This window comes from Mugil cephalus, chromosome 8, assembly GCF_022458985.1.
Source record: "Mugil cephalus isolate CIBA_MC_2020 chromosome 8, CIBA_Mcephalus_1.1, whole genome shotgun sequence".
NCBI lineage: Eukaryota > Metazoa > Chordata > Actinopteri > Mugiliformes > Mugilidae > Mugil > Mugil cephalus.
In genome coordinates, this window is record NC_061777.1 from 8522135 (window position 1) to 8548509 (window position 26375).

The 26375-nt window shown below is 39.4% G+C and overlaps 3 protein-coding genes across 4 annotated transcripts in view; 2 read left to right on the forward strand and 1 right to left on the reverse strand.

Moving 5' to 3' along the window:
• Positions 1-1193: 1193 nt before the first annotated feature.
• cdo1 (cysteine dioxygenase, type I) lies at positions 1194-6343 on the reverse strand. The gene is made up of 5 exons (XM_047592472.1): positions 6086-6343; positions 4869-4946; positions 3930-4087; positions 3200-3369; positions 1194-2275 (listed from the first exon to the last, which is right to left on the reverse strand). The coding sequence occupies exons 1-5, from the start codon at positions 6253-6255 to the stop codon at positions 2246-2248; spliced, it is 606 nt and encodes a 201-aa protein (XP_047448428.1). The 5' UTR covers positions 6256-6343; the 3' UTR covers positions 1194-2245.
• Positions 6344-9583: 3240 nt separating this feature from the next.
• Positions 9584-21048, forward strand: ap3s1 (adaptor related protein complex 3 subunit sigma 1). Of its 2 annotated transcripts, XM_047592406.1 has the most exons (7): positions 9584-9914; positions 13501-13592; positions 14185-14296; positions 14401-14472; positions 15956-16063; positions 17395-17436; positions 20216-20360. In XM_047592406.1, the coding sequence occupies exons 1-6, from the start codon at positions 9846-9848 to the stop codon at positions 17428-17430; spliced, it is 489 nt and encodes a 162-aa protein (XP_047448362.1). In that variant the 5' UTR covers positions 9584-9845; the 3' UTR covers positions 17431-17436; positions 20216-20360. The 2 variants fall into 2 exon arrangements, with proteins under 2 accessions (XP_047448362.1, XP_047448361.1); XM_047592405.1 differs by lacking the exon at positions 17395-17436 and having other exon boundaries at positions 9587-9914; positions 20216-21048.
• Positions 21049-24274: 3226 nt separating this feature from the next.
• The window catches only part of commd10 (COMM domain containing 10), a 54387-nt gene continuing 52286 nt past the window's right edge, over positions 24275-26375 (forward strand). Inside the window, exons 1-3 of the mRNA XM_047592685.1 lie at positions 24275-24410; positions 25680-25770; positions 26168-26278. Coding sequence (XP_047448641.1) covers positions 24382-24410; positions 25680-25770; positions 26168-26278 — 231 coding nt within the window. The 5' untranslated portion in view covers positions 24275-24381. The remainder of the gene's footprint in view (positions 24411-25679; positions 25771-26167; positions 26279-26375) is intronic.

The following is a 26375-nucleotide window of genomic DNA, read 5'->3' on the forward strand; positions in this document are numbered from 1 at the left end:
TTCGGCTGTGTCATCACACGAAGATTAAAGTCCGCTGAATGAGCCCCCACTTTGTAACGGGGTGCCCTGATGGAGGAATATAGGCCGCGTAGCTTCTGTCTTACGTAACACTGGCTGCGGGCCACCCCTTTGTTGACCTGTTGCACAGAAAACCTGAGTATTCAACAGACTCACCTCCCTGACACACTGTGTACTTTCAAAAAGAGTAAACAACGAAAACATGACGAATGACGTAGGTTTAACATCTAATCAAAAAGAGGCTGAACGTCCGACCGAGAACAGAGATGAAGAAAAACTGCAAACTCGACGGTAATACGGAAACCACTCACGCCATCTGTCCATATACTGTACTTTTACATAACAGGGCTCATACACAAATCAGGCGATGACACCGTTCCTTTTTCACAAACACCATTAACGCAGAGACCCAGCAGCCACAAGGACACACTAAGATCCAATTTAGATGAATATATTACTGTATGCACTGTTACCTATTCATTAACTGGCTCATTGATTAAGATTGCGATAGTCTTACTGGAAATGTTAATGTAACACAGAGGACAGGGTGAAGTTTGAATTAGGTCATACATCATCATACTTAGTGAAATAAAACTTTGCACATAATCCTTTTTTTATTATTAGTCTTGTTTTATTTTTTTTGACCGGTTTTGATTATTTTTTCCAGTGAATTCATTAATACATGTGCACCACGACACACTTGTTACCTTACCGAGGGGATGCCAAATGTGTAGAGACATTGACGTCTGGCGCTCCAGCACCGTTATCTGTGCACCACTAGCTTAATCTATTTATCGGTCAAGGTAATGAGCAATCAATATTTCTCTCGAACCAAAGTACAGTTACAAACACAAGCATGAAGCAATGAGTTTGCTTCATGATCTTAGGCCACACAGCGCTTATCAGCTAATAAACATCTGCATCTCCCTGCTTTAATACATTTGCACGTACTTAACACGTTTACAGTTCTCTGCCAACTTTTTTTTAGATACGGAGGCATGTCTACCAAATTATACAATGTTTAATTATGGGATTGCGGCATTTACATCAGACAGAAAGGAACTTTATTCTCACAGTGGCTCCGCTTTTCCGTAAGTGTGTGTCATTTAAATCCTTTATTGTCATTGTTGGCCTGCGCAACGGTGCAACAAATAAAATGACGACACAGGAAGAAGTGACGTGAAAAGGAGTTTAATGTTCAGTTATGGCCAGATCATATCATTTACTGCGACACAGAGATCGTGAAATGTGGATTTGACAGTGCTATGCGAAGTGCTACGCAGGAAAGCTACGCACTATATAAATACAGCTACAATCAGAAAAGGCCAAACTCCTGAGAAAAAAAAAAAGTCTTTTTTTTTTATTATCTAAACATAATGTCTGCTTATAATACAAAACAGTCCCTCCAGAGTACTCTCTTTAGCATGAACACATTCAGGAGCCTGCTGACTGAAACACTCCATCTGTGAAGAGGATACCCTGCAAATAAATTACAAGCATCGCACCTTTAAAAACAACACAACTCTAAAGCTTTAGACGTCTTTTTTTTTCCCCAAATGCAAACAGAACAAACGTTGTCTTAGTTAAGCCTGTACAAACAGTGTTATATTCCATGACATTTCCAACAAGTGTTTAAGACAATTGTGAGTGGCATAAATCAACAGTAAATACAACTATAAATGTACTTAATTTTAAACAATTCAACACAGTTGATCGCAGAACTGTTTTCATTTATCTCGAAATATGAAATTTAACACTACGACAGCAATATTTATTTTTTTTCTTCTTTTTTCTTTTTGAGATGCTAAAGCTCTACTTTTTGACTATGTGTCATAACTTTCAAAAACAAATGGTGGTTACACAGGTTGTGGACAGACAGGAATGTTGTTATTGGAAAAAGGGTCTCCTCAGGCCCACGCAAACAAAAGGCAGATTCAATCCACGTCCAAGCCTATTCATGCATTCGTCCTGTGCTCATCAGTATTTGCCAAGCTCACACTGGGCAGCGATAAAGCCATTCTAATTACTGGGTTGTCCTTTTGAACCAGCTTGCTCCTGATTCTTTTTTTTTTTTTTTTTTCTTTTTTTTTTTTTAATGGGTTGCTTAGTCATAGTAGGTCCACGTTTCGCTTCCCCAGCAGTTTCCCTTGAATCAATTTCATAGCCGTTTGAAATTGTCGTTCAAAACGCAACTGTCTTCATCACTGGGAGCCTCCTTTGGTGACCTTTAGTTGTTCTCCTGTGAAATTGTGGTCTCCTAAGAAAAAAACAAAACCAAAAAACATGGAGTTAGACTGGATGTAGGCCGCCTGTCAATGGATAGGCATATTAGTATGAGTCCTGCACAAAATTAAACGATGTAATGTAGCGCTTGAATGGCTAACCTTCGCCGAAAACACACTGTGACAACGGGTGTGGGCGTATGTCGAGTCGGGTTCATTGTGTACTCACATTCACGCACTTATCTTATCTCCTCTGTTTGGTGTTGCAATCTAATGGACCACCTTAACAGTGTTATTGTCAAGGTATGCTTATACAACTTGCTGATTTCAGATAAGCCCAGTGTGGTTGGCAGGGTGGCCAAAACAGGCAGATGTCCACTACCGCGGGCGCTCCCGTCAAACTCCTTTTCATTTCTGTGTGGTTCAAATTTGTCTCTTGTAACTCACATGCTGAATGTTTTAGGATAAATGGACTCAATTAGATTTTTCTCTCCCTGAACATTGAAATCTCTCTTCAATAAATCAAGCGTCTTATCTGTGAAAGCGGCGTTTTTCGTTACCACACAAGAAGCCTGAGCTTATTGCATGGGAAGTGGAAACTTTCTGCTCATTCCTGAGCCTTCGGGGGGTGAGACTTTAATATAGGCTATAGGCTCAGCTTAATGAGAGCAGCATGCAACTATAAAAACCTCGCACTTCCTGCTCATGCGACTTGATGGGGTGCGAAACGTCTGGGCGTTCAATTAAGAGTTGGACGTTTTGGTAAAAAGTGCGTACTAACGTTTTGCATGAGCAGAACATCATGGAGGTAACCAGAGGATCTCTTTTTGCAAGCTATAATGTAAAAATTCCTATATCGACGTACAGAACTGAGTTTGTTTCGCGGACAAAGCCATACTGTGGATTTCGTTTTTGGTTAATGTCAGTTTTCGGTGAACGTATACTGCAAAGGTCCTTACAAATGGAGTCCTCTCTCCGTATTTGCTCCAGAAGGTCATCTTGACGGTGTTCTTGTGTCCTGTCCGCTGGTCAAAAGTCTGGCAGGTCTCAAACGGCGGACTGTACAGGTGCAAACTCACAGCGCACTCTGTGTGGCTGACATTTTCCACACGATGCAGGCCGATGGAGTCTAAAATATGCACACACACACACACAATACGTACAACATATATGAAAGAGCGTGTTAGTGGAATGCATGTGAAACTGGGCGAGCCCAAACATCACACCACGGGTCCGTTTGCATGGGGGGAAAATACCCCGCTGTGTTTGGGCGTTATTTAACCCTTCATTGTAAACTTACAGCTGACTGTTAACTCCTCCAAACAAATTTGACGTTGCATAACTGCAGATGCTGCAGAGCTTAACTATAAGTGTGAGCTGTAAAACGTGACACACATTTAAGTGTGTTATACCTGGTCTGGCCTGAAGGCAGTCTGTGTGAGTTTGAGAGACGTGCCACATCAGCATATCTCATATAACACAGAACGCGTTGGTTCCACTGTACTGAATACAGCACATCTGTTATGGATACAGCAAACAGTGGCAATCCTAACACTGCGTTAAGTACCAGTTTAAAAGACTCTCACACTCACATGTACTGTACACACATAGATAATTATACAGAAAAAGACAACAGTAGCTCAACGTGCAATGATAAGCTCTAAGCTGACGCACAGTCTGGATTCTTACCATTTATATAAGCGACCCTGTTTTCCTGGAGAATCCTCTGTGACTTCTGGACCATGTCTCCGTGTGATTTGCGGTCGGGCCAATCGAACAGCGTCTCCTTCAGCTGGCCCTTCAGCAGCTTCATGAAGCAGTGGGAGTCTGTGTGGTCGTGGATGCTACTGCAAAGTGTCAAAGAGCACACAAGCATACAGCGTCACCATCTGTCCACATCGGCCTCTGTTTGACATCTGCACAGTTGAACAACTCTCCAGAAAAGTGAAAAAAATAAATATAACATCTGGGATTCAGTCTGACTGTGAGATATTTTTATGTTCTCTATATGGCGTGCATACCAAAGACGTATGTATGGCATTATAAAGGATAAGCCATCACACGTGCATAATGTGTTTTGGCTGCTCTCGTTTGCACAGCACCACAAACCACATTTCTATTACGTGTTTCATAAAGCTTCACGTTTTACCATGCGTATAAAAGCAGTCAAAGATATGCAGTAAATGTACAAATCAGTGCAAATACTGCTCATCTGTGTTTTATGATCTTTAATCGCGTTAAGATATGTCTGCCAGTTTCGCTGTACGTCCATAAACTCAAGCAAATCTCTTCCGATTCTATCAACTTCTGCCAACGGCAGGCAATCATGTGAATTTGCTGACGGAGCGGGACATGTCAAGGGTATCTTCAAATATTGTTGATTTGCACAACTTTTCTGTCAGCGTGTGGGACATTGGACTTTCTTATCTTTATTAACTAATACCTAATACCTGCCGTGGAAAATTACTTGGACATGTGACGTATGGTAGCCTACCCAACATGTCAGATAAACCTGCAACCGAAATGCAATATGAATCTAACGGGTTTAAAGGTGCAGTCTGAGTACCTAGAAAATAAATGACACACAATTCAATTCATTTTGGCAAACGGGTCTTTGTCTTCACACACCTGCCGTGGCCTTCACCCCAGCAGAGAATCATGAGGTTGAACTTTCCGTTGCCCTCGTCGACCAGGTTCCGCGTGTACCTGTGCAAATGGATAAATGGTTGTTAAATGACCGTGGAGACTTTGGACGTATTACATATCAAAGTTTCAAAAGGACTGATGAGTAGGACTCATCAGCTCTTATCACAAAATATGAAAATGTGCTCTGGCGAAACGGGGGTCAGTAACCCCGGCAACGTTGAACCCTTTTAAAACTTTAAACTTATTTAACTTCATTCATTCTCCTCATAGGAAGTTTGTAATGCATTACTTCTAGTGAAAAAAATGGGGAAGGGAGACCATACTGCAGTTTTTTTTTTCACACATGCCAAACATATGATGTGTCTCTTGCACAAAAATAGAGAGAAAAACTGGGCACGGGTCCTTAAAATGTTTCATCCATATGTTTCCATACAGAAAAATGAATCCCCCTCTCTCTCATATCATAGGCCAACCCGTGACCTTGCTTGCTGTGTAAATACTGTCGGCACGTTTTTCTTTTTTTTTTTTTTCCTTTTTTTCTGCTGTCTTCTCAAATATTTTCGGGGCAGCTGTTGGCCCTCGTTGGACAACAGACCTCCCAAGCATCTATCTCTGGAAAAATCAGCGGGTGTGTATCCGTATCTGAGTGTTGATTGGATGGCCCACTCACCCACTCTCCATTGAGATCCCTCTAATCAAAACACTGGGACGTGGAGCTTTGGAAATCTTTTGAATGGAGCAGTCAGATTTTATAGTGAGGAGGACCGAGGTGTTTGGCACGCGGCCATCCGCGCGTTTTACAAAGCGGCCCTCTCAACTACACTGATATAAATGAAAGAAATACACTGCAAACAAGTCGGATTGTTTTCTGTTTAAGTCATATTAACCGGAGATTCAAACAACAACCAGTTTTCAAACAAGTACATGTTTTTTTTTCCTTTTGTTTTGCGCAAAGTTACCAAAACTTTAAATAAGTAGCGTTAAGAAACGTCTTTTTGCGTGTGTTCAAAAGTTAAAGCAGCGACATACAAAATCCAAATGCTAACCAATATATGATTGGATGAAATAAACTTCAACTATAGTTTAAGATAAATAAACAAACACATAAAACAATATGAATGAGTGCAAAGTGCACCAGTATCAGCAGTACAATAAATCAGTTATATCTGCATAGTGAGTCATGATGTTTTATCATTTACCTGTACTGGTCAAACTTTGCATATTTCATCCATTCCTGAGGCTTGCTCTCATATGATTCCATTATGTCTTGAACCTCCTCAATATTGATGCAGTCACTCTCGAAGATCTTGTGCAGAATTGCTATCAGCTCATCCAGAGTTTCTGGCTTCACCACCTCGGTGTGCTCCATCTCTGTGTTGCAGGTGTTTTTCCCCCCCTCTCAAAAAAATAAAATAAATATATTAGTCTTCAGTTAAAACAACAGATTTCTCTTAGCAACTTCGCACAGACTTTTTATAGGCTGGCGGTGCAATTTAGGGGGCTGGTGATGGACTGTACCATTATCGACAAGAGAGGTGAACGCCCACAATGTATGGTGTTATTTGAATGAACTTTGTCACGAGCTCTTTCTGAAATATTCTCCCCCAGATATAAATAAGCGGCTGCATTTTTAACAGACGCTGCCACGTAGAAAAAGTATGAATTCAGTTTGGTTTGTCTCAATGAAAAGACGAATTCATTGCACACATTAAGAACTTGGACTAATCCTCTGTGAGCACCGTTCCACCACGTTGTCACAAACACAACCACCCCTTGTCTCTCTTTTCTTTCTCGCCGAGGCATTCCTCCAACAATAGCTGTGCAGCCCCGTTTTTTTTTTTTTTTTTTTTTTTGTTGTCTGTGTGAGCCCTGTCCCCAGAAACTCCATCAACAACTCCTCGTCCAAGGTGTGTGCAGACCACAAGCTCGTAAACGCGAAATTACAAAACGAAAAACGTGGGAAAAAAATCAAATGAGGTTGAATGATGGTACCAAGAATATTTTCTTTTTGTTTGTTTGTTTTTTTGGTTTACTCCCTACATATAATCACACAGGTTTTGGTTGCAGGACACTTGCTTTTATTGAAATGCACGGAAATTGATTAAAATGCAAATTATTTTAAAATACGCACAGGAGAAAAGATAAGTGATGCTTATTTGTTTGTTTTATTTAATTCAGGAAGACCCCTGTTAACTTCTGTGTCACAGAAGTTAAAAAAAGAAAGAAAAGAAAAAAGATAGTTGGATGCCTGTTTATGAAATGAATATGTACCCGTTCTGTGGGTTTGGGACAGTGTTGTTGGAAAAGTACTGGAGTGATTTGGCCTACATAATAGCAAATGTGGAAAAGATGCCCAGTGGTTACCAAACGTCTGATTCATTTGGATGAATATGTATCAGGAAACTCAAGTGTTCTGGTAGAGAGCAGGCTCTGTGCCTGAGACATTCCACCGATCAGTATTGGACAACAGAGCAAACTAAACACATTTTCTTTGAATGAAAACACAATTTCTGTTGCAGTCAGACATGTGCAACGAATTCCATGACAGACATACTCAAGTCAATCATTCATAGTTTTGAGTAATGTCACCGTGAGGTTAGTGCTGGTCATGTTCAGGGATGATAAAATGTACAGACTGTTTGTTTTTTGCATGCTGCAGCGAGGCAGCTGCTCAGAAACACAAAATATCTGATACCCGTGAGAGCTGAGTGACTCTAGCGCCAAGAACACTATAAAAGGAGTATTTGAAAATGTTTTCTTTTCTTTTTTTTATTTTAATAGAAACAAATAAAATACAATGGCCATGACCTCATGCAGTTTGGACCAAACCATGGCTCAGTTAGAAGATTCCAGTAAGAAAGCATTTGCTTTGAGTCAGTGAGCCTGTGTCAGTATGTCAAAGGAAAATCCTCCATTGCTGAGGAGGATCCAGGACTTCGTGTTTACTGGCAGCATTAAAAGTGGAGGACTTTCTTTGCATCAGGCTCTGCCAAGTTTCCCTGTGAGGTGCCACATCATCAGTGCCAGATGGATTTGTGCTCCACCTTGTGGCTGAAACTAAAAATCACAGGGAAGATGATACAGATGAAATGTCAAAACAAACTCTGCCCGGGCATGAATTTTCAGTGGTTTTGCGGCAAAATTACAATAAAGATGTTAACACTCAAACAATTAACAAGCAGAGATCATGAGTGATAGCGACTCTGCATGTGCTCAGTCTTGCATACAGTGACTGACATCATGCACTAATACCGGTAATTACTTTGAGGTTAAAGTTAATATTACAGTCGTCTCCTCATCAGTGAAACTATTGGTTGTATTATTAGTGTTATTATTATTATTGTTTTTGCACACGCATACATTTATTTCAATTGCCACTTCATTTGGTACATGAGCACACTAAATGTAGAATGCTGTTGAATCATATTGTGTTGTGCCAACACACGGTTTTGATATTTTATTGTTAATATTTTACACAAACCACGTTTTGTGTTTGTCTAAATTACAGAAATGCTTCAGTGTTTTATTCAATCCAGTTTATCAGCAACATAAACTACATCCTCCAAAAAGATCATGAAGTTGAATTAACATATTGCTGACACTGTTTCAACATAATATAAACATTATAAAAGTCATGAAGAAGGATTTTGTGCAGGGTTTTTATATTACAATGCATTTCTAGTGTAGAGGTATTATTACTATTAATATTATGAAGGGAAAATGTTACAGTTGATAACTGAAATTATGACAGACAGTGATGATTTAAATTGTTTCTATATGCATAAAAAAGTAAATGATTTGGTCTCGAAGCTGCATTATTGTTGTATTAATGTTAAATCTGGACCTTCCTTGTCAGCTTTCCAACAGCTGCTGATTTACATTTATATGTTTCTTCGTTACTTTCTAGTTGCTTTAGAAAACTCAGTCATATTTCTACATCACATTTTGTCGCCTCATTAAACAAGCACGATATGAAATATCCGTAAAGCAAGAACTACAAAGCATAATTCATTTACTCATCTGATGTGAAAACGTTTTATGTCAATCTGGGTGATCAAAAATGTAAAAAAAAAAAATAATAATAATAATAATACAATAAAAATGGAGGCACAATATATAATGTATATTTCATATTTATTTATCATGTTTACAGCAGTTGCATGTCCACCCTACTGTTGCACCAATTTAAAATAAGAAATTAATATTTGAACCTGTATATTATTTGAATACATTAATGCCAAATGTAAAAATGATATTATTAATAATAATATATTTATAAATAGCACTAGACAAAGTTTAATATAGAACACATATGATAGGTGGGGGGTCCCTACTTAATCTCTCCCTCAGTTTGGGGGTCCTTGGCCAGAAAATCGTTGAAGAACCCTGACATGTTGTTTACATTATCAAACTATGTAAGAATATCAGAATCAGTGGATTATACACTTGATTTAATGTCAAGTTAACCTTTAGACTTTTGTTTTCAGAGCCAGGATAAATGTGGCAAACGATGGCATGCAATAATAAATTAAATAAATAAATAAAAGAGAAAAAATGCACATTGGAAAAAAATGAATAAATTACAATTAATTGCGGGGTTTGAATAAAATAAAACACAATACAATAAATGGGCAAAAAAAATAATAGCGAGTAGCGGATATGATTTGCTGAGTTTTGAGCCACCTCGGCCGCTGTAGCTGGAGGAGGAGGGAAAGAGGAAGAGGAGGAGGAGGAGGACAGCATGACTGGTCCTTTGACGTGGAAGATTTCCGTAAAGAGACGATGGAGGTGTAGCAGCGGCGTGTAGCTCGAAGCTATCCAGCACCAATCAGCGAAGACGCGGCGTCTTTCCTGGCCCCGAACCGCAGTCAGACCAGGGTCTACCGGAGCTGGCAGACACCAGTCCTTCACAGACTGACCCCCTTTCTGCTCCCCGCCTCCCTCCGCTCAGCTACAATCATGATAAAAGCCATTTTAATATTCAACAACCACGGGAAACCAAGGCTTTCTAAATTCTACGAGCATTATGTGAGTAACAGGATCTTATTTTTTTCCACGTTTCGTTATGCGTGCGTGTGTGTGATTGCTAGGCCGAGACCAGGAATAAATAATAATAATTATGATATTAATAAATAAACACACAAGTTTCCTGTGAGAGAAACGGTAAATGCACCACTGCCGGAGACTGAATGGGAAGGTGTGTCGTACTACTGCTGTGATGCGCTTTTGTTACAAACGCATCCCGGTGTATAAGATGTCAGCGGCGAGCCACACCAGCTGTCCTTTTAAAAATATGAATAATTAATCAAGTCGAGGCGAGGCTATCTCCTTCCAGCGGAGCTCCCGGTTGTTGTTTTTTTTTTTTTTTTTTTTTTTGTTCACTTCAGCTCCAGCTCCAGCTGTGGCGATGCAGACTGTTCAGCGAGTTCACTGTTTGTGTCACATGACTCTAAAGACGCCCGTGTGAGCGACTCGTGCTCCACGAGCCGGGGCCGTATATGCCGCCTTAAACGCTGGCATCGTTTCCACAGCGTAGCCGCACGTTGACAAACGGGACTACGACCATTCATTATCTGGCTAAACTGCGTTCACTGGGTTGTTCTCATAATTGGATTTACATCTTACCGCTGGCTCCATGCCCCTTGTTTAGACTGGCATCACAATGGCAAGGTGGCAGTTGGGTGAACACAAAGCGATGAAGCCAGTTTAGAGGTGATGGATATTTGCAGGCCTTTCTTTGCAGTGTTTGTTAGGACATTTAATGTGGGATTTAAAGGCTTCAATTAGCAGAAATGGAATGCAGTATTCATACTTACTCTTTTTCATTCATGCATACTTGCCAGATTGAGGCCTTCATACATTTAGGAGGAGGTCCTCTTTCACACCATGTTTCCACAGTGGACCCCAGAACGCACACACCAGACATGGGCCATGGAGACGGCTTCACTGTGTTGCAAATCTGAGTTGAGTTAACGAATGCTCCACGAATGCTGAGAAGTGTCAGTCAGTCGTACGTTCAAATGATTTTGGTGTACCGTTTGTTTCAGCAGTTCATTTTGAAACGTCCGCGCACAACATCAACGGGCGTTTTAGCAGCACTGCATTATATGTTGCAGATGGCCGTTCTTGGGTTCTGTATTGCACATGCTTGGAAAGACAACTGTGAGGGAGATGTATTCAGTTGGTTTCACTAAAATGTTCTCACTGCTCCTTTAAAATTCTTGGATTGTGGTTGAACTACAACTAACAGATACAGATTATATTCTGCATTAAGCTTTTGTGACCATCAAACTCTCAGGAAAAAAACATTTTGTCTTCTGGTCATGTGGTTGCAAGAGTTTCCTCTGGTCGTCGGTATGCTCTACCTGTCTGTTAATCTTTCATTCCCTCTGCAATTCGTCTGTTAAATTCTATATAATCTTTTATCTGGTTAGTTTAGTTTAATTTTATCAATTTATTCTATTTATTGACCATTGATTCCACTGTTCCTTGGCATTTTACTTGCTCCATTATACTTTTTTTATTCTACATTTATCTGTTCCTATCATATGTGTACTGTGTAATAGTATGAAAGCTGTCCAAACCAATTGCCCCTGGTGGGATTGATGAAGCTGTCTGAGTCTGAATCTGAATCTAAGCATAAGCAAAGTTTAACTTGTTATTGCTGGACCCCGGGAGTCCAACCGTTCAGCTGGGGAGTGACGAGATCAAGAGGCAACTGTCTGTTAATAAAGAGCAACATCATGCTCCTTTAAAGCACAGACTTTCCCTACAAAGACGGCGAGAGTTGTCCACTGACGTGTAAACTGTTGTTTGCTCTGGACAAACTTAACCCACAAAAGACGCGATAAGAAATGATGAGAAATTCACCTGCTGAGTTTTTCTTTGAGTGCGCCCGGCCTTCTCTAAGGATGACTTCAGGTTAAACCATTTACATGAAAATATTTCGTTTTATGTAAAGCTATACTTCTGAGAAGCTGGAATCGGCAAATATTTGAGCAGCGTACTTCAAAACCCAAGTCTGCAGTTGGTCCTTGAATTGATAAATAAAAAGTAAAACAAAATCTTGAGATCTTGGGAAGTAAATAAAGGTTCACAACCCATTTCAAGAACAAGGCCCAAAACGTTTAATTTACATCCCTGTAAAATACTTTAGCTTCCCCTTTAGTATTGCATAATCTGCTTCTTGTGACAGACATGAATGTGTTTCAGGAGGACGGATTGATTGGATTATAAGGAACGACTGGAGCTGCCATCTGCTGTATGCTAAGCTGAGGTGTCGGCTTACTGGCTGGCAGGATATAAGATGTCACACGTTCTTCTTTAGCGTTCAGCTCGTTTTAAGTAGGTGTATTGTCTAGACTGGGCCTCAGTTTTTGGTGTTTGTGGTATAAAGTGTGCATTTATGGGGCCGGTGTGGCTTGAGTGTCCCACATTTTTGTGCAGCATCGTAGAGATTGAAAAAAAAATGACAGTGGTGCTATCAAGGCCATTGCAAAGCAACTCTTTGTAATGGTTTTCAATACATACAGTGGACTGCAATAGATTAAAACGACTGTAATGTAATGAAATCTGTGTTCTTAAGAGCCTATGGATCCTTAGTGTTGATGGGAGGGGCCTCTGTGTGTATATACCTGGAGGCCAGGTGTTTTTTTGTTTTTTTTTTAGTTGATCCTAAAGTGTTTGTGTGTGTGTGTGTCTGCATCCTGCTGGGGATGGCTGCTGCCTGCTGGGGTGGCTGCTGGGGTTCTAGGTGGGAGGTGCATGACTAAGATCTGATAGTTTCCCAGAAGGACATTGAATTGTCACAAGGTGTTTAATGTTATTTACTTCTTCCGGTCACTGGTCACGATATTATTCCTAATCACTGTGTTTAAGCACATGTGACACATCTGTGCATAATCTGTGTTGGATTTATTGGAAAGTTTAGACAGTAGATCAGAATCAACGTGGGGGCTTTGTTATAAGTCAGTATAGGGTTCCTTGTGAATCAGGCACGAGCAGTTTTTGTACTATTACTACTACTGCTTTAAAAGGCCAGATATGATCCAGAGGAGATCACGAGTTCACTGAAACTCTCAACTGAAGAGCCGTTTAAAACTTGCTGGCGTTTCTTTTTTCTTTTTTTCAGTCGTGCCGCTCTACTTATTGTAAATGCATCATAAAGCTGTGATTGCTCTTAACTGTGAGTCCCGTGCTACGAGTCACATGACCCGTTTAGCCCTCCAGCTAGCTGCATAGTGGGTGCCCTCCTCTCTCCTCGTGCTCCTCGACCTGCTGTGGACTCTTCGGGGAGGGCGCTTGTTTGATTACCTTAAGCCCGCCTAAGGATATTTTAAGTTTTCATGCAAACTATGAGGTTACTCTGTCTGGATTTTAGCTTGTACAGTAAAATCACTGCCTCTACAGCCTGTGTGCACTATTGTGTGTTAGAATATGACGAGTGATAACTCAGAGTGATGCATGTATTCAATAAAAACAGAGGTGAGTCGCGCCATTAATTTATCTGCCAACCGCCTGGGTGGTGGTAATGAAATGGCCCGGTGGAAGCAATTAAGTACATAAACAACACTCTGTTCACCGTCTCTCCTATGTTTCCCCATCCATCCTGCAGAGCGAAGACACGGAGCAACAGATCATCAGGGAAACCTTCCACTTGGTTTCGAAACGAGATGAGAACGTCTGCAATTTCCTAGAAGGGGGAATGTAAGTCATGCGGTGCTTAGGTTCGGGGTAGGCCTCTTAAAGTCCCTGAATGCTAAAACGGGGCTGACTTTGACTGAGGTAAATACTCGCGGCAAATCATTTTCCCTGATGCAGCATCACAGGAATTAATTTCACCCACATAAAGAAAAGCTCAGAGGGCTTTAGCGTCGACAGTCGATATTAACGGTGTTTGTTTGATGTTCATATATCATTCATGAACGTGGAGCTGGGTGTCGTTTTACCTTGCGAAACTCCACCACTCACACCGGATCTTGTACTATTCTTCCCCTTTTAATACGTTACAGTGATAAATAGTCAAACATTTAGACACAATCTATCAGTAATCAGTTTATCCACAGTTCCCCTTGAATGATTCTGCAGGATTTAGTGAGAGTTAGAGCGCTGCCTGTGGTTTCCTGCAACCAGTCACTGTGTCCTGTTTATCATTTGTACTTGCTTTAAATCATGACTAAAAACATCCTGTTGTTGGTTTCCAGTCGTTTCCTGTATTTTATCCTCATGAAACAGTAGAAATTAGAAATAGCTCAAAAGCTGATGGTCCGTGTTTGAATATTTTTGCCCTGTGTTTCAGGCTGATCGGCGGGTCAGACTACAAGCTGATCTACAGACACTACGCCACGCTGTACTTTGTGTTTTGCGTCGACTCATCAGAGAGTGAACTAGGAATTTTAGATTTAATCCAGGTAAAGATCCCTGAAAACCGCGCGTTGCCACGTTAAACAGTATCCTTTCAGTGCCTTTCCTGATCTGTTTTTGTGTTAAAATAATTAGTATTTCTGTTTTCCAGGTGTTTGTGGAAACGCTGGACAAATGCTTTGAGAATGTCTGTGAACTTGACTTGATTTTCCATGTTGACAAGGTGGGAAATTCCTTTGACTTTTTTGTGACGTGACCTGTTTTCACACCGTTTGAGCCTGGATGGTTTTCTGATTGACCTTTAAATAAGATCAGAACTGAGTGGATATTGCTTCATGTTGCAGGGTCACACATATCTGATGAAATGCCTCGTGCTTTTAACGCATTGTGTAACAGTTGCGATATCTTTGCCGTTACAAGCGACATTCAAAAGCTGCACGTTACAATTGATTGGCTCGTTAGTCAGTTTTATTTATAATCTATGATGAGGACTTATCAAGTCAATTTAATGTCATTGTAATAGTGCCAGAACAGAACATGCCCCAAGGAGGTTGTGAATTTGTTATCCACATTTGTTCCTATTTTCTAGAGCCCGACTGATATATTAACAACCCATACTGAGCTGTCAATCATATATCAGTATTAGCGTAGACGCTGTTTGAGATGTGCAGAGAAGAAAGTCATTTTCAACAGAATTTAATCACAAAAACATATGTGTAGTATTTAGACGTGGTGCAATTGCACAGTTTGTCCAGCGGGTTGTGCTGTAGCTTTATATGGTGTCAAACAACCTCTAATTGATGCTAATGTTCACGATACGTGTGCTAATTCTAAAACTACGTTGCTATACACAGACTGGTTAGCTAACTGTGTTTAATAGGAAGATATGAGCATGAGTGAAATGATGGTTGGCAATTCACAAATTAGACGACAGCATGCAGTAGATTTAAAGTCACCGTCATCGCGTTAATTGAGAGTATAATCAGCAGATTAATTGATGATGAACTGTATTATTATTTGCAAACTTGGTGACTTTGTGATTTCATCTGTCATACTCTTACAACAGGGGCATTCGAACACAAATCTTAAAGGGCCACAAAGACATTTTTACCAGGAGTCAAAGGTGCATTTATTGGGGTCGGCCAAGCCACACGCCATACTATTATATAATATTAAAAACCAAATGTCATTCATTCAAAACAACAACAGAAATGCATACTAAAATAAAATGCAATTTCCATTTTGACCTAAATTCAAATGAAACAAAACAAGACCCCTGCCATGAATCCAGAAAATATATATCAGGAGGGAGGATAAAGAACTAAAGAAATAAATAAAGAAAGAAAGAAAAAAATGTATTTCTGTTCTAAGGTGAACTAAGGATCTCAGGAATTTCAAAACTAACATACATCAAAAACAAATGTACCTTTAAGTTTAACAAAAAAATCAAACCTTCATAGATTCCTTTGGTAGAGAAATATATCAAGATGTCAGGAAGCAAAGTGCAGTGAAAACTATTTTACATTTGAAATGTCCCGGTTTACACATAGTGATGAAATCACGGCTGGGGGGCCACAATTAGAGGGTCATCGTCTTAGAATAAATGTTGGCCAGTGTCCTTTATGTGTACAATTAGGACTAAAATGCTCTCAAAGATACACAACTAAAAGAAAACTTCCATGTCATGAACTTACTCTCTTTCTCAGGTCCACAACATCCTGGCAGAGATGGTGATGGGCGGGATGGTCCTGGAGACCAACATGAACGAAATCATCATGCAGGTGGACGCCCAGAACAAGATGGAGAAGTCTGAGGTAAGCGTGACCCCGGCAGTTCACTGTAGCCACGACGTTTATACAGTATGCAGGCATGTGTGTATGCTGCACCCTGCATGCTACTCTCCAGTGACCTTGTGGATGCTCCCCTACCTACTCTTGAGTGTTTGTGCTCTCCTTTCGGCCTCTTCTCCTGCTGCTGCACTGCTCTCAACGCAGATCAAGACTCGACATGTTCTCTCCTGTATCCCTCAGTACAGAATTAAAACTCATAGTCATTACTCGCGCCGTCACTATTGAGACTTACCCGTGCCATTGTCCAGTGCACCCCCAGATTCTGTGACCATTAAATCTCCCATGTCATCTAAATTTGACCCGCCGTAATGGAAAATCTTAACATGCCCGTTGTTCTAGAGGGGAATGTTTTATTTGATGCCGTCCATGTTGGGATAAATGTGTCTTGTATCATCCGCCAGCCAGTGTCCTTGATTAGATATTTGCTCTATGCAAGGACATTGCTCTGCTTTCCATACAGCTTCTGCTAGCAGATAAACATTCATTTACTTATTGGACAGTTTTAATCAGACAGACAGCCAGAGGCAATTTAATAAAAAACAGCTTTTGCATAATGTGGATCATTTGGCTTTTGTATTTGGCAGATTCCCTCCAATACGCTGCAAAAATGTCTAAAATCTGAGTCTGTGTTTTGAGGAAAATCCTTTTAATTTGACTCTGAGAAACACAGTCCCCAAATTTATTGCGTTGTGGTTGGGTTGGGTTGTGAGGTCTTTAACTGGCTGTTCAGTTGTGTCGAACTTTTTAAAGGTGTTAACAAAATATACTATCCTTTTTTTTTCATAATCTAAGCTGCATTGTGTGCTTTTAACCTGACAGAATCTCCTCTTTCGACTGACGTTCTGTAAGCAGAGTCTTTTACTGTTCTACAATCATCAGAGCTGCTCTGTCTCTCCCCTCTTGGACCTACCGTAGACCACAGTTTGTTTGTTTTTTTGTTTGTTTTTTTTAAACAATGATGCTAATTGAAACTGACACTGTTCATTTATATGACAGTGTCTGGGGAACAGGGAGCGGGCTGTTCAGCTTCCAAACTGACCGGTTAAGTGGCATTAGTGTCATTTCCTCAAATGGATTCTTCTCCCAATGATTAGCTTTGCTCTTGTAGCAATGGCAACAGTTGTGGGAGAAAGTTAACTGGTATTGAGTTTGCAGATGTGGTGTATGATAGGTCCTATCACCCCTTTCTGTGGAGATAAACTGTAATTACTTTTAATCTGCTTTAACATTCCTCATTCCTCTTTTTCCTGACCCTGTCCAGTTCTTTCCATTCTTCTCTCTCTCTCTCTTTACAGACGTTTATCTTTCAGTCTACCAGGCAGGACAGGTAGACACAGGTACTGCTAAATTTACAACCAAGTACTGTAACCTTAACTGAAGTTTACTCTCCCCCACCTCCTCCTCCTCGAGTCTCTCCATATGGCCCTCCATGTAACCGTAAACGGACGTCACTAACAGGAATCTTTCGTGGCAGACCCAAAAATCTTTACAAATTTCTCTTGAGCTTCACTTGGTGAAGGTGCAGCAGAGATACTTGACTGGAGAATACAACAGCTTGTTAAACCTGGGATGTTGGAGAGGATACAAAAAATATCAGTATGGCAATATACCGCGATATTTTTTCATCCCGTACAATTTTGAACGTGTTAATATCGCTTTTAAAAGGAAAAGGGCATGTTTTGGGCCGATCGAGAGTGACTTCTGCATTTCCGCCTTTTCTGTACAAGTGCAATCAATTGGAAATGGATCGTTTGTATTAAAAATGTCTTCTGACTCAATTTATCCAGTGAATTGTCACTGTCATCTGATGTACATTCAACAACGCGTATTTTTATTTTAAGCTGAAGCTTTAAAATTTCTCAGTGAACTATGTAGACTAATGCAATATATGGCAATATTGTAACGTATCGTGACCTGGGTATCGTGATACGCATCGTATCGTGATATGTATCTTATTGCAAAGTCCTCGCCAATACCCATCCCTAGTGCATAATTCTTGCATTATCAGCCTCATTACTCCAGATGTGGCAGACAATGGCATCGCCACATCCAAATAGAACTTGTGAGCTTGTGATTATTACAAAATACAAAATACTTTGGCCGTAAATTGCCACAACCCAACTACTTGTATAAGCATAGTTCCCAAAATGATGCACTTTTTTATGCCATAATTTCTGCTTAACAACTAATGAAACCCCTTTAGGTCTTAATAGGTGGTTTAGTCTTCTGCCTCAGGTTGATGCTGTAGCTACGGCAACAACACAGACCCTAATTTTGGCGAAATTTTCAACAATGGCGACTGAAACTTTTGTCATAGTTTCTGTGGAGGCGCATGTTTTTGCTTTGCTTTTTTTGTTGACATATACAGTTTAAAACCAGCTGTAAGAGCATTTGAAGCTCCAGAGCATTTTGGAGGGGCCCAGGCACAAATATAAATAACATAACATAACAATAGTACAAATACATTATAAATGAAGACAATCCACCAAGATGGCAACTGATCACCCTTGTTCTTCCGCACTCTCCCATACGCACATTGATCCACAATACCGCCACAAAAAATGTCAGCTACAGCGTTAGGGGTCTGGGCAGAAACCTAAACCGCCTGTTACTCACACGACCCTTTAACTGATGTCCCTCAAAGACAAGATATGAGGTGCTAGTCTCTGACTCACAGTAGCTCGGAGAATCAAACTGCTGTAGTGTGATTTACACAGCTGGTGTTGCTATTTCTGTGTTTATCAGTCACACAGCATTTGATTAAAAGTCCATTACAAGAGACTCGCACAGCAGGTCTCCAGGCGACCGACAGTGAGGCGAAAAATATCTCGAGTCTGACTCCCGAATACCGAGCCCATGTGCTGGATCAGCATTCCTCCGCGTTAAAGACGCAGCCGTCCGACACAAGCCTCCTTGGTTCGTGGCAGAGCGTGGAATGCCCCGAAAACAAGCGGTCCATTGAAGTAACTTTGCGTAAAAGCGAAGAGGATTAATCTGCGTTCCAGACGTACTTTGTGTGTGTGTCGCATCAGTAAATGATTCACGACGCTGTCCAGTTCGCTGCGTTTCTAATGAGCGTACAGTTCTCGTCTTTGAGTCATTTTTGGGTCTGTCTGCTAAAGATTCAGTTGGGGGATCTCTAACCGCAGTGATTCTCAAATGTCAAGAAAAAAAACAAACCATCAAATCATTCTTTCTCTACGGATGTGTTTTACCGTTTCAGACCTTCCTCAAAAATCCCAAATTCTCTCATACATTGAGATTCATTGTGTTAGAGTGGAGAGCCTCCTCTGCCCCTGAGTAAAGATCTCACAATGTAGTTTAGCCGTAGCGGGCTCACAACCTCTTCATGCCACCAGTAGTTAATACGATAGACGCGTCCATGACGCGGTATTCTCATTCCTCCATTCACCAATGTGTATTTAGTCAGAAAAAAAAATGTCAGCTCTGTAGGCATCCCACAAGTAGTTGAGCCACAGCTTACATTAACGCCCACAAGCTTCCAAAAAAATTCGACACACGTGTTCTACACATCTATCCAAACATCACTTCCGCCTTCATATCTAGATCCATTTTTCTGCTTTACCAATTCTCCTCTTGCACTTTTACCCTTATCGGTCCTCAAGAGTCCGGTGGGTTCACTTTCCGAGCAATGCCGTCCTTTTTACCCATCGGATGAATGTCCAGTACTGCTCAGTTACATCAGAATTAGTGAATGAGTGGTCTAGTACAGTATGTCCTGACAGTTGACTCGTAATTGGCTCTGGTTGTGATGTTAACCATTGTAGAAGCAAATAATGCATGTGCATATGAAGCTATGAAGGCATCTGAATGTACATTTGCACACGTTGTCTGTCTTAGTAGCCGTCAGTGCTTTTGCATTTTGTCAGCAAGTGACGTTTTTTTTATTTTCGTGTAATACTCTGTTTAGCACCGTGTGTGTATATGTGTGTGCGTGTGTGTGCGCGCGCGTGTGCCCAGTGTTCACTGTTCAGTCTCTTGTTGTACACAGCATGATTTTTGATTTACTGGTTTGTATCTTATCAACCCTTCCTGTGTGTTTTGTGTGCGTGTGTGTGCGTTTGTTTGTTTGTTTGTTTGTGTGTGTGTGTACAGGCCGGTATAGCAGGAGCGCCTGCTCGTGCCGTATCAGCTGTAAAGAACATGAACCTCCCGGAAATGCCCAGAAACATCAACATTGGTGACATCAGCATAAAAGTGCCAAATTTACCCTCCTTCAAATAGTGGTGGCAAGATCCTGAACCTGCAGATGTCAGCCAATGTTTACCGTGATGCAATCTGTTTACCAAAACCTCAAATTACTAACTTTTATCGAAACTATACATCCTGAAGGTACTGCGTGATTTGACACTCCCTTTTTGTTTTCTCTTGTGTTATGTCTTTGGGTTTCCTGTTAAAGAATGTTTAGTTGTTGTTTTTTTTTTTCCTGTTTGAAGGAAAAAATTGAATATTTATTTATCCGTACTACATTCCTTCTGCCTTCCTTCTGGAGGTTGGCTCTTGATGTTCCTCCAGTACAGACATGTGTCCGTTTGAAACTGAAAAGATTTCACCTATTCAAGTGTTTACTCAGATGGCAGGAAGTAACATTTTGGGAAAGTCTCACTGGTTCAGTTGTTCCAGACAAGAGCAATCAATCAAGGGAGAAAAGTAAATGGAACATTTTGAATCTCAAATTGCAACAGATGTGCTACAGTATTGAAAGTTAGACATTACAGAATATTATTTTATTGCTGATATGCTGTGTGATAGAAATATAAATATATATATATATATATGTATGCTGCAAATTATTTTTTTCTTTTCTTATTTGTATGCAAAATATTTTTAAATGATTTATCATGTCTTATCAAAGAATTCTCTTAATTGTCATCTGTGCATGAGTTTGTTTTTCTTCTTTTTCAACCTAATAAACTGTTGGAACTCAACCATTTGGCTTGTTTCATTCATAGTATTATGTTTCAGGCTTTTGTAAATAGATACACAACATTTAATAAAGTGCAGCTTATCTTTACATTATGTGAGGACCAGACAGTGAATATGAAGTAACTTAAGAGGTAACTGTTGCTTGTCTCAGCACTTTAGAAAGCATTTATTGATGCTTTATAAATCTGTAATAAGCCTGTAAGATTTCTGAGACAATATCAACTTCTTAAAGACAGACTTACAGCAGGTACTTGTGGAAGAATCAGTATTTGTCTCTGAATAATTGTTAGTTGTATATATGTATTTTTCATATACTCTTACACTTTTTATGCTCTAACTTGTTGCTTTTAACCTGTAGCACATGCATTATTATTATTATTATCATTATTATTATTATTATTATAGGTAGAAAGGATAAGATCCCGTTTTATGACAATATAACATCAAATAAAGTCCCGAAAATAAAATATAAGATTGGCACCGACAAGATACCGAAATATTATCATCAGCAAATCATAAATATTTTTATTAACTTATTCACATGCTGTTTACATGTGCTGTGTATGATTTGATGTTAGGTTGATAGTTGATGCAAGTGACTAAAAATGCAAAATGTGATGCAGTAAATTTAAATTAATAATAATTATATAAAAAGTAAGTAGGCTTCATTTTTGTACTTATTTTTTTTCCAATTTGGATTCTACTGATTTATTTTTGATCTAATATCTGCAGTTAGTTGTTGCCTATGTTGGTTATAATGATGTCATACATTTCATGATTTCCTGTTAATGGGACACTGTTAACTCTGTGATTACTGCGGGTATAATATAATCTCACAAACGGGTGTAAATAGAAAGGTAGTGCTACACACTATATTTATTTACCAAGGTTCCTCTCATTTTAAAGACATCTGTGAAATATGTGGGGGGAAAAAAGCCACTTTTGTGTTTTCCTTCCCCTGGAGTTTACAGCTTTTTTCAGTTTTTTTTTTTTTTTTTTTTTTTTATTACTCTGTAGAGTTTTTAATAAACTCATATTGTTGACTTTCACACGAGCTTCATAGTCTCTTGAAATCTTGGGTTTAACCCCAGGCTGGACACTGCAAATACTGCACCAATGGATAAGCAGCTACGAGCATGGAGCTTCAATAAATAAATAAATAAATAAAGAAAGAAAGACCTGTGAGCAGAAATGCCCACTGCTTGGGTTCAATACTGAATGCGAAATGATTCCATGAGCTGTTTATACCCTCCGGAATGCTCAGGTGCCATAGGGCTGTGACATCATCAGGGATTCACTAATGGATTGTGACATCATCAGTGAGGGACTCACAGAATGTGACATCAGCAGTGAGGGCCGAAAGGACATTCTATTCTATCTACCTATCTACAGTGTCTATAAAATAAATAAATAAATAAATACTTTACTCTTAGCCATTAGGGCTTTGCTCCCTTGAAGCTTCCCCTCAACATGATGATCCCACAAATGTGCTGATTTTCAGAAATCTGAATCAGAAACACTATATAAAATACTAAAAATACCGTGTACTGGTCACAACTTGGAAAATATGGCAGTTCTTTCATTTCAATCCTCCCTAGGATCATCTTACTTGTAGTGCTGCTCTGCCTTAGACAAGAGAGCGAAGGTCTGTGAAAATACCCTTGATAGTGATGATGACGATGATGCTATCTTGAGGTTGGAGCGAGTGAGTAAGTGAGAAATGTTTTTTGATTAGCTGATAAAACTATTAATTATTTTTTGAGTAGTTAATTGACTCACTTGCCACTTTATCCAACTATAGTCTCCTGATGGGCATCAACAGACCAAATATACTGTATGTAAGTAATGACTAGTTAATGTTAAATTTATAGAGGAGGCCCATGAGAGGAAACTGAGTAAGCACCAGGAACGTGTGGAGTGGTTTGAAGGTTCGCTCTGAAAGGTTTCTCTCTCTGGAAGGCTCTGATGGTGCTGGGAGTGCTGCATAAAGGGGAGCTCCATTATCCAAGCAACAGAAAACAGAAAAAAGACACAGGGTGCCTTTGGATCAACATGGACATGGGTGAGGACGTCTGATGTTGAAAGACCCCAAACCCCCTGATGACCCCAGAAACATCAATGATAATACTACATCCCAGTGAATCATAGGTATCTATCATGAAACCTGTTATGGTTCTGGTCAGACTTTAACCAGGACTTTATGAAAACCTTGAATGAGATGGGTAGAGAATTGGCCTTTCATGGAGAATGCAGTTTGTGTAAATGTTTTGCAGTTTCACTCTGATGTACAGCAGTTCAACATGCCGAAATCTAGTTATAAAGATATTAAAATTGGTGGCGCTAAAAGGTGGAGATACTTAAATATGTCTACGGCTAAGACCTGGAGGTTGAATGTGAATGACTCAAATACTCAGGGATGGCTGGTATAAATGGGCTAACACAAAAAAGATGAGAACATTTTAAAAAAATAAATAAATAAATAATCATTCCAGGTGTATGTCATAGTTTCAGTTAGTAAAAATTCTCAGCTAAAGCTACAAGGCTTTTCTTTTTTTTTCTTTCTTTTTTTGTTAATATTTCCCAGAAGTTGCACTTTTTTATTTCACATAATTTGCATGAAAACACCAACTGAGTCTGTTAGCGAAATGTTGTGACTGTCATGTCAGTCTTATAATTAATGCTTGAAGAAATGATTGACTAGAGCAACACTACATCAAACATGAGTGGATCCTAAGCTAAAGCTACATATTTGTCTTTTCTAAACTACTTCTCAGTTGTTGAACTTTTTTATTTGGTGTTTGTGCATGAAATGCATTACAATGTTTATATTTTCTTCTTTATATTAAAAAAAAATTACTTGAGAGTGTTTTTTTTCTATTCCATGTGTTATTTAAATATCCATGTGCTTATGTGTAAACCAGGATTTCAGAAAAATTGAAAAATCGTGAAACCGTAGTGTACCTGTAATTAATCCAACTGTGCACTAATGCTTCTTTTGCTAGTGTGTTAACTATTTAATCGGTATTATGCATTTATTAGCCCAACAAATTTCACCGCCAGCCGCTATTGTTATTAATCTAAATATTTATAATTTTTAAAATATTTTTTGTTACTTGGCGTGTTGCCTATTTGTTTTGTACATGTTGTTGTTTTTTTCTCAAATAAAGCTGTTTGAAACAAAAAAGGAAGAGACGTCTCTCTTCATTGCGCATCCGTGACTGCGCAGATATCGCGCGGCTAGGCCTGTCACGTGCATTGTCATGTGACACCAGGAAGAAGGAGTCACAACAGTGTGAGGATCTTCACTGTTGCTGTGCAGAAACAAACAGACAATAATGACTTCAGTTATTAAAGAAACACAAAGGTGGGTGGACTTGTCATTATATTTAAAAACAAAGAACCCTTCCGGTAGATAATGCTAAGCTACCTGCAGCATCCTGAGAGTTGTCCACACTGAGAGTTGGTGCAGGAACTCACTTCAGTAATGTTGCTAATGTTTAATGCACACTCGGCTTGGAGTATTAGTTATGTTAAGGATAATTTGCCTTTTCTTGTTGTGCTATTGGAGTGAATGTATGAGTCAAGATGAAACTACGAAATCTCTGGTGTCAACCTCAAAAACCATTGTGATGGACAACAGTAAATATGTACTTCATTAGTGTTTATATGTCAGAAGATTCTACTAAGATGGAAATTAAATAATATCTTAAAATTGTAAACTTCAAGTTTACGTTCACAATTCTCTTTCAGAATATAGTCCACGCTGATTGATGCATTGTTTGAAGTTCAGACAAACAGAAACATAATGTAACATGTGTCTTGTGATCAATATGGTGATGTTGTGCTTGTTGAAAAGACATGTAAATGCAGAATGACGAAATCGCATCTTGTGCGGTTTACCACATTTCTTATGAATTGGCTTTGTATAGGATGTACAGCATGGTTAGCGTGCCTCTGTGTGTAGTAGTTTTTGTGCTCAGTTTGTCTGTGCATTGCCTGCTTAATTTACCACACAAGGTCTCCTGCACTTACCACAACACAACACTGTCACTACCATATGTTTATATTGAACTCTAAGAACTCTACGACGGTTACAATAACTTAAGTCCTCCTGTGTTACACTCAAGTGCAATATCACACGTCCTCTTGTGCAATACTGCTATGTCACTTTTAATTTTAATTTTTAACCACGCCTCACTTCATTTATTTATTTGTCATACTTTATTTGCTGTTTTACAGTTTTTTACATATTGGTCTTGATATTATTTTCCACAATTCATCTCTCTCCTGTTACTGGCAGCAGACCTGCCGTTGTACATATTAAGCTGTTTTCTGCTCACTTTTGCAATTTTATATTTTTATTCTTTTGTTATTTTATTCTCCTGCTCTTATTTTATGTACAGCTCTTTGCCTTCCTAATTGCCCTTCGGGGATAAATAATTTTTTTTCTGATTCTGATATTTAACAAATCACAGTTTAGTTGAATGTGCTTTGAAAATTGACGTACAGCCAGAGAGGAATATCATTCAGGAATGATCACGTGTGAGCAGAAAACTGATTCAGATTAACTAAAAGAAATGAGCACTTTGTACCTCGGTCTCGTCAACACTTTCCCACTCTTCTTTCCAAACAGCATAAAAGAAGCGGTGACTTATATCAACGGGATTGATCTGAACAAGTTCTCCAGGCTGATCTCTCGCATCATACAAAAGCTGCATTTGAAGGTACAGTGACTGGACAGTGTCGTGCATGCATATTGACTTACTGAAGCATCAGTCGTACTTGGCTGTAATTCATACACGGTCTGGCCCTGTTGATCATTCTAGTTTTCTTTCTATACCTATATAACACATTTCTTGTCTTTTCAGTTAGTTTTTTTTTTTTTTTTTCACTGACTAAGGGAAAGTAATGTAACATGCTAAAATCATGGCAGGCAATGCACAGGTTTAAGTAATATCATTAATTTAATTTAATGTGTGTTTGATTTAATTTATAGCACTTTCATCCATGGTGGGATCATATTCTATTCTCCTAAAAGCTAAAGCTAATGCTAAGAAAATGTCGAGGAAAATCAGCCTTTCAGTTTTTTCACATAAAGAGTAAATATTTTCTACTTGACAGGGAGAGCGGACATTCAGCGAAGAGGAGGAGGAGAAACTCCAGTCTGCTCTCTCACTGGATAAACATGCTCTCAATCTAGTCTTGGAAACTTCTGCCTTTATACTCGAACAGGTAAGTGATCTTTTCATTTATATATATATATATTTTTATCCTAATGTAAACTTTGCTTGGCTGACATTTGCTGTAAAGGTGCTTTTTTGTTCCTCAA

Bases quoted from the DNA above. Each gene is read 5' to 3' on its own strand.
- cdo1 (XM_047592472.1), bottom strand. From the start codon at position 6,255: ATGGAGCACACCGAGGTGGTGAAGCCAGAAACTCTGGATGAGCTGATA. The intron at 4,088-4,868 runs GTGTGTGAAGAC...GACACTTTGCAG, and splicing joins TGGGGTGAAGGCCACGGCAG to TAGCATCCACGACCACACAG. The intron at 2,276-3,199 runs GTAAGGACCTTT...TTTTTTTCTTAG, and splicing joins ACGGAGAGAGGACTCCATTT to GAGACCACAATTTCACAGGA.
- ap3s1 (XM_047592405.1), top strand. From the start codon at position 9,846: ATGATAAAAGCCATTTTAATATTCAACAACCACGGGAAACCAAGGCTT. The intron at 13,593-14,184 runs GTAAGTCATGCG...CCTGTGTTTCAG, and splicing joins AATTTCCTAGAAGGGGGAAT to GCTGATCGGCGGGTCAGACT. The intron at 14,297-14,400 runs GTAAAGATCCCT...TCTGTTTTCCAG, and splicing joins GAATTTTAGATTTAATCCAG to GTGTTTGTGGAAACGCTGGA.